Source organism: Oncorhynchus kisutch, linkage group LG6 (genome assembly GCF_002021735.2).
Source record: "Oncorhynchus kisutch isolate 150728-3 linkage group LG6, Okis_V2, whole genome shotgun sequence".
NCBI lineage: Eukaryota > Metazoa > Chordata > Actinopteri > Salmoniformes > Salmonidae > Oncorhynchus > Oncorhynchus kisutch.
In genome coordinates this window covers 8,291,057-8,309,367 of record NC_034179.2, presented here as the reverse complement: position 1 = coordinate 8,309,367, position 18,311 = coordinate 8,291,057, and the positions used below count along the sequence as shown (strand labels likewise).

The window sequence follows — 18,311 nt, the reverse complement described above, 5'->3', positions numbered from 1 at the left end:
TTCAAGCCTAGGTCTTGTTCGTTAGGCACCACACGAAGGCAATGGACAGAAACAGGAAAGATGTACCTGGACTTGTCCAATAAGAAACACATGTTTTAGATTCCCAATTAAAGGATTTAGTTAAAGGATTTAAAACCGTTTATAGTTGCATGCCCTCATGAACACCAGCCTCATGAACACCAGTCTCATGAACACCAGTCTCATGAACCCTTATGAACACCAGCCTTATGAACACCAGCCTTATGAACACCAGCCTCGTGAACACCAGCCTCGTGAACACCAGCCTCATGAACACCAGCCTCGTGAACACCAGCCTCGTGAACACCAGCCTCGTGAACACCAGCCTCGTGAACACCAGCCTCATGAACACCAGCCTCATGAACCCTCATTAACACCAGCCTCATGAACACCAGCCTCGTGATCCTTAGCGAACACCAGCCTCATGAACCTTAGTGAACACTAGCCTCATGAACCTTAGTGAACACTAGCCTCATGAACCTTAGTGAACACTAGCCTCATGAGCCCTAATGAACACCAGCCTCATGAACACCAGCCTCATGAACCCTCGTGAACACCAGCCTCATGAACCCTCGTGAACACCAGCCTCATGAACCCTCATGAACACCAGCCTCATGAACCTTAGTGAACACCAGCCTCATGAACACCAGCCTCATGAACACCAGCCTCATGAACACCAGCCTCATGAACCCTCGTTAACTCCAGCCTCATGAACCTTAGTGAACACCAGCCTCATGAACACCAGCCTCATGAACCCTCGTTAACTCCAGCCTCATGAACCTTAGTGAACACTAGCCTCATGAACACTAGCCTCATGAACACTAGCCTCATGAACACCAGCCTCATGAACACCAGCCTCATGAACCCTCATGAACACCAGCCTAGTGAACCTTAGTGAACACTAACCTCATGAGCCCTCATGAACACCAGCCTCAGACTGAGTAAAGCAAAGTATTGACTGATGAAACCAGTATATATTTCTTTAGGAGTAATGCCAGTTGCTGGCAGGAGCGTGACAATAAAGGTCGGTAGGTCGGTAGAAACCGATAGAAACCGATCACTGTAATGCGCTTAGGGGGAGCACAGTGTCGTCCCTTAAACAAACCCATATTTGAGTACGGTAGGAGATAAAAGGCCGGGGCTTTGTTGAGATTTTTTCCGTTTGCATAGTATTACGTACTTTCCAATGTTGTCATCGTTGACGCAGTAGTAGATCCAGTGCATCATGGACAATAAGGAAGTATGTTATTTTATTTGATCCTTTCTGGTTGTCCCTACTTCCTCCTTCCTGTGCTGATGTGTCTGTCAGATTGGCCTGAACACTTTGCATTATTACGGCTCCATAAAATACACAGATTCTGGGCTGAAAATAATATATATGTATATATGTGTGTGTGTATATATATGTGTATGTGTATATATATGTGTATGTATGTGTGTGTGTGTGTATGTATGTATGTATATATGTGTGTGTGTGTATATATATATATTTATATTTACTAGTGACTGACAGAACAGGACTTCTGGTCAGTCTGTAGTTGGCTCTCTTTCCCCATCTGTGGCGATAGAACTTCTTATCTTTAGTGTTCATTTACTTGTTAGTCACCATTAGAATAATCTCATGTTACCACACTCCTCAGTGTCGATCATCAGAGAGTTATCCTGAAATCAAGGCTACCATTATGAAAATGAGGTGATATGAATCGCATTCAGTTGTCTATTAAAAAGAAAAAAAGCCTTGTTGGATTGCTAACTGCAGGCACATTGGTGGCACAAAGTACAGATGTCAAACTATGACTAAGTCTTCTCTGACATCTGAGAATAGCTCAGCTTTTGTTTGCAGCTATTCATTTGTTTTTCCGTGATCCGTGGTTGTGCTCTGCCTGCCGTAAGGTATTGGGATTATGACACTGGGAAATTCCTTGTACACAGTAGACACTCGCCTAAAAACCAACCTCCCTCTTTCTTCTGTTAGTAATTCCTTAAAGGAATGGACAGAGCAAGTGTAGGGTGTTCTGTGTGTAACTAAATGTGCTGCTTTCCCTGGTTAAATAAAGTGCAGAGAGTCTGGGCTAAAGCCACTACCTTTTTTAAAGCACCACTCCTAAACCACACTCTTATCCATAATAATCTATAATAATCCATAATAATCCATAATAATCTATAATAATCCATAATAATCCATAATAATCCATAATAATCTATAATAATCTATAATAATCCATAATAATCCATAATAATCCATAATAATCTATAATAATCTATAATAATCCATAATAATCTATAATAATCCATCTTCACCTAGCTGCTGCTGTTTTTCCTTTGAAGACTACTCTTATAAAGTCCTTTACACTGGTGTAAAATCAAATCACATTTTATTTGTCACATGCGCCGAATTCAACAGGTGTAGACTTTACAGTGAAATGTTTACTTACGAGCCATTTAACCAACAATGCGGTTTTAAGAAATTACAACAACAAAAAAGTAACAAATAAAAGTAACAAATAATTAAAGAGCAGCAGTTAAATAACAATTTAAAGGCTGTATTCAGGTGGGTACCAGTACAGAGTCAGTGTGGAGGCTATATACAGAGTATTACGGTACAGAGTCAATGTGGAGGCTATATACAGGGGGTACCGGTACAGAGTCAATGTGGAGGCTATATACAGGGGGTACCGGTACCGAGTCAATGTGGAGGCTATATACAGGGTATTACGGTACAGAGTCAGTGTGGAGGCTATATACAGGGGGTACCGGTACAGAGTCAGTGTGGAGGCTATATACAGGGTATTACGGTACAGAATCAATGTGGAGGCTATATACAGGGTATTACGGTACAGAGTCAATGTGGAGGCTATATACAGGGTGTTACGGTACAGAGTCAGTGTGGAGGCTATATACAGGGTGTTACTGGTACAGAGTCAGTGTGGAGGCTATATACAGGGTGTTACTGGTACAGAGTCAGTGTGGAGGCTATATACAGGGTGTTACGGTACAGAGTCAGTGTGGAGCCTATATACAGGGTATTACGGTACAGAGTCAGTGTGGAGGCTATATTCAGGCGGGTACCGGTACAGAGTCAATGTGGAGGCTATATACAGGGGGTACCGGTACAGAGTCAATGTGGAGGCTATATACAGGGGGTACCGGTACAGAGTCAATGTGGAGACTATATACAGGGGGTACCGGTACAGCGTCAATGTGGAGGCTATATACAGGGGGTACCGGTACCGAGTCAATGTGGAGGCTATATACAGGGGGTACCGGTACAGAGTCAATGTGGAGGCTATATACAGGGGGTACCGGTACAGAGTCAATGTGGAGACTATGTACCGGTACCCCCTGTATAGAGTCAATGTGGAGGCTATATACAGGGGGTACCGGTACAGAGTCAATGTGGAGGCTATATACAGGGGGTACTGTTACAGAGTTAGTGTGGAGGCTATATACAGGGTATTACGGTACAGAGTCAATGTGGAGGCTATATACAGGGTATTACGGTACAGAGTCAATGTGGAGGCTATATACAGGGTGTTACGGTACAGAGTCAATGTGGAGGCTATATACAGGGTATTACGGTACAGAGTCAATGTGGAGGCTATATACAGGGTGTTACTGGTACAGAGTCAATGTGGAGGCTATATACAGGGTGTTACTGGTACAGAGTCAATGTGGAGGCTATATACAGGGTGTTACTGGTACAGAGTCAATGTGGAGGCTATATACAGGGTGTTACTGGTACAGAGTCAATGTGGAGGCTATATACAGGGTGTTACTGGTACAGAGTCAATGTGGAGGCTATATACAGGGTGTTACTGGTACAGAGTCAGTGTGGAGGCTATATACAGGGTGTTACTGGTACAGAGTCAGTGTGGAGGCTATATACAGGGTGTTACGGTACAGAGTCAGTGTGGAGCCTATATACAGGGTATTACGGTACAGAGTCAATGTGGAGGCTATATACAGGGGGTACCGGTACCGAGTCAATGTGGAGGCTATATACAGGGGGTACCGGTACAGAGTCAATGTGGAGGCTATATACAGGGGGGTACCGGTACAGAGTCAATGTGGAGACTATGTACCGGTACCCCCTGTATAGAGTCAATGTGGAGGCTATATACAGGGGGTACCGGTACAGAGTCAATGTGGAGGCTATATACAGGGGGTACCGGTACCGAGTCAATGTGGAGGCTATATACAGGGTATTACGGTACAGAGTCAGTGTGGAGGCTATATACAGGGGGTACCGGTACAGAGTCAGTGTGGAGGCTATATACAGGGTATTACGGTACAGAATCAATGTGGAGGCTATATACAGGGTATTACGGTACAGAGTCAATGTGGAGGCTATATACAGGGTGTTACGGTACAGAGTCAGTGTGGAGGCTATATACAGGGTATTACGGTACAGAGTCAGTGTGGAGGCTATATTCAGGCGGGTACTGTTACAGAGTCAATGTGGAGGCTATATACAGGGGGGTACCGGTACAGAGTCAATGTGGAGGCTATATACAGGGGGGTACCGGTACAGAGTCAATGTGGAGGCTATATACAGGGGGTACCGGTACAGAGTCAATGTGGAGGCTATATACAGGGGGTACCGGTACAGAGTCAATGTGGAGGCTATATACAGGGGGTACCGGTACAGAGTCAATGTGGAGGCTATATACAGGGGGTACCGGTACAGAGTCAGTGTGGAGGCTATATACAGGGTATTACGGTACAGAGTCAATGTGGAGGCTATATACAGGGTATTACGGTACAGAGTCAATGTGGAGGCTATATACAGGGTGTTACGGTACAGAGTCAATGTGGAGGCTATATACAGGGTATTACGGTACAGAGTCAATGTGGAGGCTATATACAGGGTGTTACTGGTACAGAGTCAGTGTGGAGGCTATATACAGGGTGTTACTGGTACAGAGTCAGTGTGGAGGCTATATACAGGGTGTTACTGGTACAGAGTCAGTGTGGAGGCTATATACAGGGTGTTACGGTACAGAGTCAGTGTGGAGCCTATATACAGGGTATTACGGTACAGAGTCAGTGTGGAGGCTATATTCAGGCGGGTACTGTTACAGAGTCAATGTGGAGGCTATATACAGGGGGTACCGGTACAGAGTCAATGTGGAGGCTATATACAGGGGGTACCGGTACAGAGTCAATGTGGAGGCTATATACAGGGGGTACCGGTACAGAGTCAATGTGGAGACTATATACAGGGGGTACCGGTACAGAGTCAATGTGGAGGCTATATACAGGGGGTACCGGTACCGAGTCAATGTGGAGGCTATATACAGGGGGTACCGGTACCGAGTCAATGTGGAGGCTATATACAGGGGGTACCGGTACAGAGTCAATGTGGAGGCTATATACAGGGGGTACCGGTACAGAGTCAATGTGGAGACTATGTACCGGTACCCCCTGTATAGAGTCAATGTGGAGGCTATATACAGGGGGGTACCGGTACAGAGTCAAGGTGGAGGCTATATACAGGGTATTACGGTACAGAGTCAGTGTGGAGACTATACACAGGGTGTTACTGGTACAGAGTCAATGTGGAGGCTATATACAGGGTATTACGGTACAGAATCAATGTGGAGGCGGTACAGAGTCAGTGTGGAGGCTATACACAGGGTGTTACTGGTACAGAGTCAGTGTGGAGGCTAAATACAGGGGGCACCGGTACCGAGGCAGTGTGGAGGCTATATACAGGGGGCACCGGTACCAAGTCAGTGTGGAGGCTATATACAGGGGGTACCGGTACCAAGTCAGTGTGGAGGCTATATACAGGGTGTTTCGGTACCAAGTCAGTGTGGAGGCTATATACAGGGGGCACCGGTACAGAGTCAGTGTGGAGGCTATATACAGGGGGTACCGGTACAGAGTCAATGTGGAGGCTATATACAGGGTGTTACAGTACAGAGTCAGTGTGGAGGCGATATACAGGGTGTTACTGGTACAGAGTCAGTGTGGAGGCTATATACAGGGTGTTACGGTACAGAGTCAGTGTGGAGCCTATATACAGGGTATTACGGTACAGAGTCAGTGTGGAGGCTATATTCAGGCGGGTACTGTTACAGAGTCAGTGTGGAGGCTATATACAGGGTGTTACTGGTACAGAGTCAGTGTGGAGGCTATATACAGGGTGTTACTGGTACAGAGTCAGTGTGGAGGCTATATACAGGGTGTTACGGTACAGAGTCAGTGTGGAGCCTATATACAGGGTATTACGGTACAGAGTCAGTGTGGAGGCTATATTCAGGCGGGTACTGTTACAGAGTCAATGTGGAGGCTATATACAGGGGGTACCGGTACAGAGTCAATGTGGAGGCTATATACAGGGGGTACCGGTACAGAGTCAATGTGGAGGCTATATACAGGGGGTACCGGTACAGAGTCAATGTGGAGACTATATACAGGGGGTACCGGTACAGAGTCAATGTGGAGGCTATATACAGGGGGTACCGGTACCGAGTCAATGTGGAGGCTATATACAGGGGGTACCGGTACCGAGTCAATGTGGAGGCTATATACAGGGGGTACCGGTACAGAGTCAATGTGGAGGCTATATACAGGGGGTACCGGTACAGAGTCAATGTGGAGACTATGTACCGGTACCCCCTGTATAGAGTCAATGTGGAGGCTATATACAGGGGGTACCGGTACAGAGTCAAGGTGGAGGCTATATACAGGGTATTACGGTACAGAGTCAGTGTGGAGACTATACACAGGGTGTTACTGGTACAGAGTCAATGTGGAGGCTATATACAGGGTATTACGGTACAGAATCAATGTGGAGGCGGTACAGAGTCAGTGTGGAGGCTATACACAGGGTGTTACTGGTACAGAGTCAGTGTGGAGGCTAAATACAGGGGGCACCGGTACCGAGGCAGTGTGGAGGCTATATACAGGGGGCACCGGTACCAAGTCAGTGTGGAGGCTATATACAGGGGGGTACCGGTACCAAGTCAGTGTGGAGGCTATATACAGGGGGCACCGGTACAGAGTCAGTGTGGAGGCTATATACAGGGGGTACCGGTACAGAGTCAATGTGGAGGCTATATACAGGGTGTTACAGTACAGAGTCAGTGTGGAGGCGATATACAGGGTGTTACTGGTACAGAGTCAGTGTGGAGGCTATATTCAGGCGGGTACTGTTACAGAGTCAATGTGGAGGCTATATACAGGGGGTACCGGTACAGAGTCAATGTGGAGGCTATATACAGGGGTTACCGGTACAGAGTCAATGTGGAGGCTATATACAGGGGGTACCTGGTACAGAGTCAATGTGGAGACTATATACAGGGGGTACCGGTACAGAGTCAATGTGGAGGCTATATACAGGGGGTACCGGTACAGAGTCAATGTGGAGGCTATATACAGGGGGTACCGGTACAGAGTCAATGTGGAGGCTATATACAGGGGGTACCGGTACAGAGTCAATGTGGAGACTATGTACCGGTACCCCCTGTATAGAGTCAATGTGGAGGCTATATACAGGGGGTACCGGTACAGAGTCAATGTGGAGGCTATATACAGGGTGTTACGGTACAGAGTCAAGGTGGAGGCTATATACAGGGTATTACGGTACAGAGTCAGTGTGGAGACTATACACAGGGTGTTACTGGTACAGAGTCAATGTGGAGGCTATATACAGGGTATTACGGTACAGAATCAATGTGGAGGCGGTACAGAGTCAGTGTGGAGGCTATACACAGGGTGTTACTGGTACAGAGTCAGTGTGGAGGCTAAATACAGGGGGCACCGGTACCGAGGCAGTGTGGAGGCTATATACAGGGGGCACCGGTACCAAGTCAGTGTGGAGGCTATATACAGGGGGTACCGGTACCAAGTCAGTGTGGAGGCTATATACAGGGGGCACCGGTACAGAGTCAGTGTGGAGGCTATATACAGGGGGTACCGGTACAGAGTCAATGTGGAGGCTATATACAGGGTGTTACAGTACAGAGTCAATGTGGAGGCTATATACAGGGGGTACTGTTACAGAGTCAGTGTGGAGGCTATATACAGGGTGTTACGGTACAGAGTCAAGGTGGAGGCTATATACAGGGTATTACGGTACAGAGTCAGTGTGGAGACTATACACAGGGTGTTACTGGTACAGAGTCAATGTGGAGGCTATATACAGGGTATTACGGTACAGAATCAATGTGGAGGCGGTACCAAGTCAGTGTGGAGGCTATATACAGGGGGCACCGGTACCGAGGCAGTGTTGATGATCAGCGTGGCAGATGTGTTGTTGCCTACCCTTACCACCTGGGGCCAGCCCGTCAGGATGTCCAGGATCCAGTTGCAGAGGGAGGTGTTTAGTCCCAGGGTCCTAAGCTTAGTGATGAGCTTCGTGGGCACTATGGTGTTGAATACTGAGCTGTAGTCAGTGAACAGCATTCTCACATACGTGTTCCTTTTGTCCAGGTGAGAAAGGGCAGTCTGGAGTGCGATTGAGATTGCATCATGTCTATGTTTGGGCGGTATGTGAATTGGGGTGGGTCTAGGGTTTCCGGAACAGTTGAGTACACGTCCTGGTAATCCGTCTGGCCCAGCGGCTTTGTGAACCTGTTTTTAAAAGTTTTGATCAAATCAAATGTATTTATATACATCCGCTGATATATCAAAGTGCTGTACAGAAACCCAGCCTAAAACAGCAAGCAATACAGGTGTAGAAGCACGGTGGCTAGGAAAAACTCCCTAGAAAGTCCACAACCTAGGAAGAAACCTGGCTATGAGGGGTGGCCAGTCCTCTTCTGGCTGTGCCGGGTGGAGATTAGAACAGAACATGGCCAAGATGTTCAAATGTTCATAAATGACCAGCATGGTAAAACAAGTCAGCACCTCAGGAGTAAATGTCAGTTGGCTTTTCTTAGCCGATCATTGAGAGTATCTCGACCTCTCCTGCTGTCTCTAGAGAGTTGAAAACAGTAGGTCTGGGACAGGTAGCACGTCCGGTGAACAGGTCAGGGTTCCATAGCCGAAAGCAGAACAGTTGAAACTGGAGTAGCAGCACGACCAGGTGGACTGGGGACAGCAAGGAGTCCTCATGCCAGGTAGTCCTGAGGCATGGTCCTAGGGCTCAGATCCTCTGAGAGAAGAAGAAAGAAAGAGAATTAGAGAGCATACTTAAATTCACACAGGACACCAGATAAGACGGGAGAAATACTCCAGATATAACAGACTAACCCTAGCCCCCCGACACATAAACTACTGCAGCAAAAATACTGGAGGCTGAGACAGGAGGGGCCAGGAGACACTGTGGCCCCATCCGATGATACCCCCAGACGGGGCCAAACAGGCAGGATATAACCCCACCCATTTTGCCAAAGCACAGCCCCCACACCACTGTAGGGTTATCTTCACATCGGCTACTGAGCGCGTTACCACACATCCATCCGGAACAGCTGGTGCTCTCATGCATGCCTATGTACAGTTATTTAAGTGACTATGCGTAGATAATAACAGAGAGTAGCATCAGTGTAGAAGAGGGGGGGGGGGTCAATGCAAATAGTCTGGGTAGCCATGTCTCGTCCTTTGGGTGTCCTAGACGTATTCTGCATTCCAGATGGTACTCTCTTCCCCTGTATACCTGCACTACTTTTGAGTCCTGGTCACCTTTATAGGACATACAGTTGAAGTCGGAAGTTTACATACACTTAGGCTGGAGTCATTAAAACTCGTTTTTCAACCACTCCACAAATTTTTTGTTAACAAACTATAGTTTTGGCAAGTCGGTTAGGACATATACTATACTGTGCATGATACAAGTACTTTTTCCAACAATTGTTTACAGACAGATTATTTCACTTATAATTCACTGTATCACAATTCCAGTGGGTCAGAAGTTTACATACACTAAGTTGACTGTGCCTTTTAAACAGCTTGGACAATTCCAGAAAATGATGTAATGGCTTTAGAAGCTTCTGATAGGCTAATTGACATCATTGGAGTCAATTGGAGGTGTACCTGTGGATGTATTTCAAGGCCTACCTTCAAACCCAGTGCCTCTTTGCTTGACATCATGGGAAAATCAAAAGAAATCAGCCAAATCATTGTAGACCTCCACAAGTCTGGTTCCTCCTTGGGAGCAATTTCCAAACGCCTGCGGGAACCACGTTCATCTGTACAAACAATAGTACGCAAGTATAAACACCATGGGACCACGCAGTCGTCATACCGCTCAGGAAGGAGACGTGTTCTGTATCCTAGAGATGAACGTACTTTGGTGCGAGAAGTGCAAATCGATCCCAGAACAACAGCAAAGGACCTTGTGAAGATGTTGGAGGAAACGGGTACAAAAGTATGATGGCTTAAGGACAACAAAGTCAAGGTATTGGAGTGGCCATCACAAAGCCCTGACCTCAATCCTATAGAAAATTTGTGGGCAGAACTGAGAAAGCGTGTGTGAGCAAGGAGGCCTACAAACCTGACTCGGATACACCAGCTCTGTCAGGAGGAATGGGCCAATATTCACCCAACTTATTGTGGGAAGCTTGTGGAAGGCTACCCAAAACATTTGACCCAAGTTAAACAATTTAAAGGCAATGCTACCAAATACTAATTGAGTGTATGTAAACGTCTGACCCACTGGGAATGTGATGAAAGAAATAAAATAGATAAATAATTCTCCCTTACGATCATTCTGACATTTCACATTCTGAAAATAGTGGTGATCCTAACTGACCTAAAACAGGGAATTTTTACTGTGATTAAATGTCAGGAATTGTGAAAAACTGAACCACTCTGTGTCCGTAAAGCCCAGTTGTGTCTTCCCAGAAACCTTTGTTAAAATGGGGCGGCAGGGTAACCTAGTGGTTAGAGCACTAGACTAGTAACCCCCTCAAACCCCCGAGCCGACAAGGTACAAATCTGTCGTTCTGCCCCTGAACAGGCAGTTAACCCACTGTTCCTAGACTGTCATTGAAAATAAGAATGTGTTCTTAACTGACTTGCCTGGTTAAATAAAGGTTAAAAAAAAAGTGTTTTGTATTTATAGGAGCCTCACATCTCTGTATGGACATTTTAAAGTGGAGGAGTTCTCCCTGTGTGATCTTAACCATGTTTATGTACCTGTCATTATTTCTTCAGTTCACCGTCTTACCAAATGTACTGTTGTTTTTTTTGTTTTTTCTGTGCCCTAGGGGAATGGTATCAAGACATACAAATATAACGCCTTGACGTTCATCCCACTGAATCTGTTCGAGCAGTTCAAACGAGCTGCTAACCTTTACTTCCTGGCACTGCTCGTCTTACAGGTAAGTCTGCTGAAGACAGCTTGTGTTCCATCCAACTTTCAATACTAACAGATTCTAAGAATCTTCAAGTGCTAGACGGTGAGGTTCCACTTGTAGCAGTGTTCTGTCAGACATCCCAGTTTGTGCTACAGTACGGAAGGAATCAAATCAATACTATTGTCAGTGGTTTCGTAAAGAACAGGTGTCGACTAATGGGTGAAATGCTTACTTTACCGGTCCTTTTTTCAACAATGCAGAGTTAAAGATAAGATTTAAATAATAAATCAATAGAAATAGTGACACGAGGAATAAATACACAGTGAATAACAATAACATGGCTTAACACAGGAAGTACCAGGTAATAACATGGCTTAACACAGGAAGTACCAGGTAATAACATGGCTTAACACAGGAAGTACCAGGTAATAACATGGCTTAACACAGGAAGTACCAGGTAATAACATGGCTTTACACAGGAAGTACCAGGTAATAACATGGCTTTACACAGGAAGTACCAGGTAATAATGTGGCTTTACACAGGAAGCACCAGGTAATAACATGGCTTTTTCAGGGAGTACCAGGTGGCTATTTACATGACTATATACAGGGAGTACCAGTACAGAGTCGTTGCAGGAGTACCAGGTAATTGAGGTAGATATGTACATGCAGGTAAAGATAAAGTAACTAGGCAACCGGATGGATGCTTCTCCGAAGCACGAACCCGCCAAGCTGTACTGCTTCTTGACATGCTGCTTAACCCGGAAGCCAGCCACACCGATGTGTCGGAGGAAACCCTATACAGCTGGCGACTGAAATCAGCGTGCATGCCATAAGGAGTCGCTAGAGCGCAATTGTACAAGGACAATCCCGGCCGGCCAAACCCTCCCCTGACCCGAACGACGCTGGGCCAATTCTGCGCCGCCTCATGCGTCTCCCGGTCGCGGCGACACAGCCCGGGTTCGACCCGTGTCTGTAGTGACGACTCTACCACTGCGATGCAGTGCCTTAGACCACTGCGCCACTCGGGAGGCCCCCATTTGTCATACTTGAGTAAAAGCAAAGATACCTTAATAGAAAATGACTCAAGTAAAAGTGAGCCAGTAAAATACTACTTGAGTAAAAGTCTAAAAGTATTTGGTTTTAAATATACTTAAGTATCAAATGTAAATGTAATTGCTAAAATATACTAAAGTATAAAAAGTAATCATATCACATTCCTTATTAAACAAACCAGACGGCACCATTGAATTTTTTAATTTACAGACAGACAGGGGTACCCTCCAACACTCAGACATAATTTACAAATAACACGTGTATTTAGTGAGTTGCCCAGATCAGAGGCAGTAGAGATGACCAGGGATGTTCTCTGTTTAGTGAGTCCTCCAGATCAGAGGCAGTAGAGATGACCAGGGATGTTCTCTGTTTAGTGAGTCCTCCAGATCAGAGGCAGTAGGGATGACCAGGGATGTTCTCTGTTTAGTGAGCCACCGACCCAGGGGATTGGATGTGCTGACAGCCTGGTACATCACTGGGGAAGAGAAGCTTACCCCTATACACATCTACTTCTTTCGCTCCACTATCCCTGCACTTTGTAAATATGGTACCGGTACTGACCCTGTAATATAATTTCTCGTGTTCAACGTACATGACCGTGGTGATGAAGTGTTCTTTTTAAGCAATACGGCTCGAAGGGGCTGTGGTATATGGCCAATATACCACGGCTAAGGGCTGTTCTTAGGCACAACGCAACTCAAACCCCAGAGGTACCTTATTGCTATTATAAACTGGTTACCAATGTAATTAGAGCAGTACAAATAAATGTTTTTGTCATACCCATGGTGTACGGTCTGATATACCACGGCTGTCAGCAAATCAGGATTCAGGGCTCGAACCACCCAGTTTATAATACAGGATACTGGTCTGAATAGTAATGTAGTGTTATACAGGACCCTGGTCTGAGTAGTAATGTAGTGTTATACAGGACCCTGGTCTGAGTAGTAATGTAGTGTTATACAGGACCCTGGTCTGAGTAGTAATGTAGTGGTGTTATACAGGACCCTGGTCTGAGTAGTAATGTAGTGGTGTTATACAGGACCCTGGTCTGAGTAGTAATGTAGTGTTGTTATACAGGACCCTGGCCTGAGTAGTAATGTAGTGGTGTTATACTGGACCCTGGTCTGAGTAGTAATGTAGTGTTCTACAGGAACCTGGTCTGAGTAGTAATGTGGTGTTATACTGGACCCTGGTCTGAGTAGTAATGTAGTGTTCTACAGGACCCTGGTCTGAGTAGTAATGTAGTGGTGTTCTACATGACCCTGGTCTGAGTAGTAATGTAGTGGTGTTCTACTGGACCCTGGTCTGAGTAGTAATGTAGTGGTGTTCTACTGGACCCTGGTCTGAGTAGTAATGTAGTGTTCTACAGGACCCTGGTCTGAGTAGTAATGTAGTGGTGTTCTACAGGACCCTGGCCTGAGCAGGGATGAAGCACTGTTGGTCAACAGAAACAGATCAATAAAATATGAAGCATTATAATCAGATTATTCCTGCAGTCAACACACTGCCTTTAAATGTTCTAACGTATCGGATAAAGGAATAGATTGTGATATTAATACCCATGTTTTTACTTGCCAGATTATTCCCGAGATCACCACGTTGCCTTGGTACACCACCTTAGTGCCTTTAGTTCTGGTGCTGGGAATCACAGCCATCAAAGACCTGGTGGACGATCTGGTGAGTGACTCCGACCTCCTCCTTCACTGGCTGCATCTCAATTCTCCTCCCTTCTCCCAAAGTATGCATTTGTTAACACTCCCCATCATGGATTTAAAAAACACAAGATTGGTGTAAAAGCATTGGCGAGAAGTTCTCTGCAAGTATGGAAAAAAAGAGTGTAAAATCGGGACATTTTTGCCACTTGCCCAGACTGTTAACTTCATCCAACCATGTCGTTCCTACAGACTCTGTTCATCCAACCATGTCGTTCCTACAGACTCTGTTCATCCAACCATGTCGTTCCTACAGACTCTGTTCATCCAACCATGTCGTTCCTACAGACTCTGTTCATCCAACCATGTCGTTCCTACAGACTCTGTTCATCCAACCATGTCGTTCCTACAGACTCTGTTCATCCAACCATGTCGTTCCTACAGACTCTGTTCATCCAACCATGTCGTTCCTACAGACTCTGTTCATCCAACCATGTCGTTCCTACAGACTCTGTTCATCCAACCATGTCGTTCCTACAGACTGTTCATCCAACCATGTCGTTCCTACAGACTCTGTTCATCCAACCATGTCGTTCCTACAGACTCTGTTCATCCAACCATGTCGTTCCTACAGACTCTGTTCATCCAACCATGTCGTTCCTACAGACTCTGTTCATCCAACCATGTCGTTCCTACAGACTCTGTTCATCCAACCATGTCGTTCCTACAGACTCTGTTCATCCAACCATGTCGTTCCTACAGACTCTGTTCATCCAACCATGTCGTTCCTACAGACTCTGTTCATCCAACCATGTCGTTCCTACAGACTCTGTTCATCCAACCATGTCGTTCCTACAGACTGTTCATCCAACCATGTCGTTCCTACAGACTCTGTTCATCCAACCATGTCGTTCCTACAGATGAGAGACAGACCAAGAAAGAGGCCTCCTTTTCATTGATGACATATGCAGCTCACTCCATTTAATGAAGAGAACATTGTGGTCCATTTTTTATCTTAGTGCTGAACCCCTGCCTGGTGTTTTCCCTTTCCTCTCTAACAGGCCCGCCACAGGATGGACAACGAGATCAATAATAGGAAGTGTGAAGTTCTCCTGGATGGCAGGTAATGACTAGGAACCACAGAGAATCACTCCTTCGATAATAACTAGTTTTAATCAAGGGTGCAGCTCCATTGAAGGTTCACACCATTTTAAAGTAGTCAACTGGGCGGGACTTGAAGTGTTTTTAAGGAAGGATCACAAAGTTACATCCAGGTCATTAGGGTTAGGGTTACACAATGCAAATAGTCCGGGTAGCCATTTGATAACCTGTTCAGGAGTCTTATGGCTTGGGGGTAAAAACTGTTGAGAAGCCTTTTTGTCCTAGACTTGGCACTCCGGTACTGCTTGCCATGCGGTAGCAGAGAGAACAGTTGTATGGTATGAATGTATATTACACAATACTGTTATAGTTTCTATCTGTTGGTGTGGAGCTCCTTGGTACAGCAGCATACCCTTTTATAATATATTGAATAGTTTTTATTGTATTTGTCTGTGTTATCAAGACAAATGTCATGTTTTGAACATCACCTACAAAGAATCTGAATAGCTGAATGAAACAAACTTTTTTTCCAAACCAGGTTTCAAGTGTCGAAGTGGATGAATATCCATGTCGGTGATGTGGTTCGTTTGAAGAAAAATGATCACATCCCGGTAATGTCATATATTTGTTCTTTGACTAAAAACCCAACTAGCCATTATATAATTCAGTTACAATATTTTGATTTGGTTATTAGATTTTTTTTTTTCTCCCATTTTTTTTTCTTCTTCATTTAGGCCGACATTCTGTTGTTGTCCAGTTCAAACCCCAACAGTCTTTGTTATGTTGAAACCGCCGAGCTCGATGGGTAAGATGTTCTCCAATGGACGTTCAATTATGACTGGTCCCAAATGGAACCCTATTCCCTATATAGTGCACTACTTTAGACCAGAGCCCTATAGAACCATATTCCCTATGTAGTGCACTACTTTAGACCAGAGCCCTATGGAACCCTATTCCCTATATATAGTGCACTACTTTAGACCAGAGCCCTATAGAACCATATTCCCTATGTAGTGCACTACTTTAGACCAGAGCCCTATGGAACCCTATTCCCTATATATAGTGCACTACTTTAGACCAGAGCCCTATAGAACCATATTCCCTATGTAGTGCACTATTTTAGACCAGAGCCCTATGGAACCCTATTCCCTATATATAGTGCACTACTTTAGACCAGAGCCCTATAGAACCATATTCCCTATGTAGTGCACTACTTTAGACCAGAGCCCTATGGAACCCTATTCCCTATATATAGTGCACTACTTTAGACCAGAGCCCTATAGAACCCTATTCCCTATATAGTGCACTACTTTAGACCAGAGCCCTATGGAACCCTATTCCCTATATAGTACATTACTTTAGACCAGAGCCCTATGGAACCCTATTCCCTATATAGTGCACTACTTTAGACCAGAGCCCTATGGAACCCTATTCCCTATGTAGTGCACTACTTTAGACCAGAGCCCTATGGAACCCTATTCCCTATGTAGTGCACTACTTTAGACCAGAGCCCTATAGAACCCTATTCCCTATATATAGTGCACTACTTTAGACCAGAGCCCTATGGAACCCTATTCCCTATGTAGTACACTACTTTAGACCAGAGCCCTATATAGAACCCTATTCCCTATGTAGTACACTACTTTAGACCAGAGCCCTATAGAACCCTATTCCCTATATATAGTGCACTACTTTAGACCAGAGCCCTATGGAACCCTATTCCCTATGTAGTACACTACTTTAGACCAGAGCCCTATATAGAACCCTATTCCCTATGTAGTGCACTACTTTAGACCAGAGCCCTATAGAACCCTATTCCCTATATAGTGCACTACTTTAGACCAGAGCCCTATATAGAACCCTATTCCCTATATAGTGCACTACTTTAGACCAGAGCCCTATAGAACCCTATTCCCTATATAGTACACTACTTTAGACCAGAGCCCTATGGAACCCTATTCCCTATATAGTGCACTACTTTAGACCAGAGCCCTATATAGAACCCTATTCCCTATATAGTGCACTACTTTAGACCAGAGCCCTATAGAACCATATTCCCTATGTAGTGCACTACTTTAGACCAGAGCCCTATAGAACCCTATTCCCTATATATAGTGCACTACTTTAGACCAGAGCCCTATAGAACCCTATTCCCTATATAGTGCACTACTTTAGACCAGAGCCTTATAGAACCCTATTCCTTATGTAGTGCACTACTTTAGAACCAGAGCCCTATGGTCCGTGGTCTAACTTAGTGCACTATCCTGTATAGAGAATACGGTGCCATTTGGGATGCAGACCATGTCTTCAAACCTTTTTTTTAATGTGTGATTTAATTTGTCAAGAACTTCCCCTTTGATAACATGATAAAATTACATTGACAGAATGTGCTTTTGTGTAAACGTCAAACATTTTAGAGGCGAAGTGAGATCAAAAGGGTTTGCTGAGACTTGTTATTATCACATAGTCTCCTTCAGCCTGGAGATTAGTTTTCAAACTCATTAGTCAAACAATACTATCAGAAGCCCAGCATGGTTCAGTTCATTCAATCAAATGTTCAGGTTATTGTCCTTGTGTAAAATGTACAGACGTTTCTTAATATACATATATATATATACTGAATTTGTCCCCAAATGAGTCTACTGAAATGTCAATGTACATTTGATTGTTTTGCAGGGAAACCAACCTGAAGTTTAAAATGGGTCTGAAAGTGACAGACGAGAGACTGCAGGAGGAGGGCCAGCTGGCACAGTTTGACGGTAACATACTGCTGTACCGTCCGTCTTAACTAACAGATGGACGTTAGATACTGTATATTCATTTAGATATGTCTGGTGGGTCTTAAGAGGACTAACTGTAGATCGCTATGGAGAAGAGCATCTGCAAATGCCCAAAATGTTGTATAAAATGTGTGTATTTTGGAGAGGGAGTGGGAGAGAGAATCCCCATACAGCCGTGATAGTGTGTCACTGTTCCCTTGTTTCCTCATACAGCCGTGATAGTGTGTGGTCACTGTTCCCTTGTTTCCTCATACAGCCGTGATAGTGTGTGGTCACTGTTCCCTTGTTTCCTCATACAGCCGTGATAGTGTGTGGTCACTGTTCCCTTGTTTCCTCATACAGCCGTGATAGTGGGTCACTGTTCCCTTGTTTCCTCATACAGCCGTGATAGTGTGTGGTCACTGTTCCCTTGTTTCCTCATACAGCCGTGATAGTGGGTCACTGTTCCCTCGTTTCCT

The 18,311-nt window shown here is 45.0% G+C and overlaps 1 protein-coding gene across 1 annotated transcript in view; it reads left to right on the top strand.

The window, feature by feature from the left end:
- The window catches only part of LOC109875990 (phospholipid-transporting ATPase IC), a 68,895-nt gene that overhangs the window by 15,422 nt on the left and 35,162 nt on the right, over positions 1–18,311 (top strand). Inside the window, exons 4-9 of the mRNA XM_031826071.1 lie at positions 11,175–11,288; positions 13,899–13,997; positions 15,034–15,095; positions 15,612–15,684; positions 15,808–15,878; positions 17,750–17,832. Of these exons, the coding sequence (XP_031681931.1) occupies positions 11,175–11,288; positions 13,899–13,997; positions 15,034–15,095; positions 15,612–15,684; positions 15,808–15,878; positions 17,750–17,832 (502 nt within the window). The remainder of the gene's footprint in view (positions 1–11,174; positions 11,289–13,898; positions 13,998–15,033; positions 15,096–15,611; positions 15,685–15,807; positions 15,879–17,749; positions 17,833–18,311) is intronic.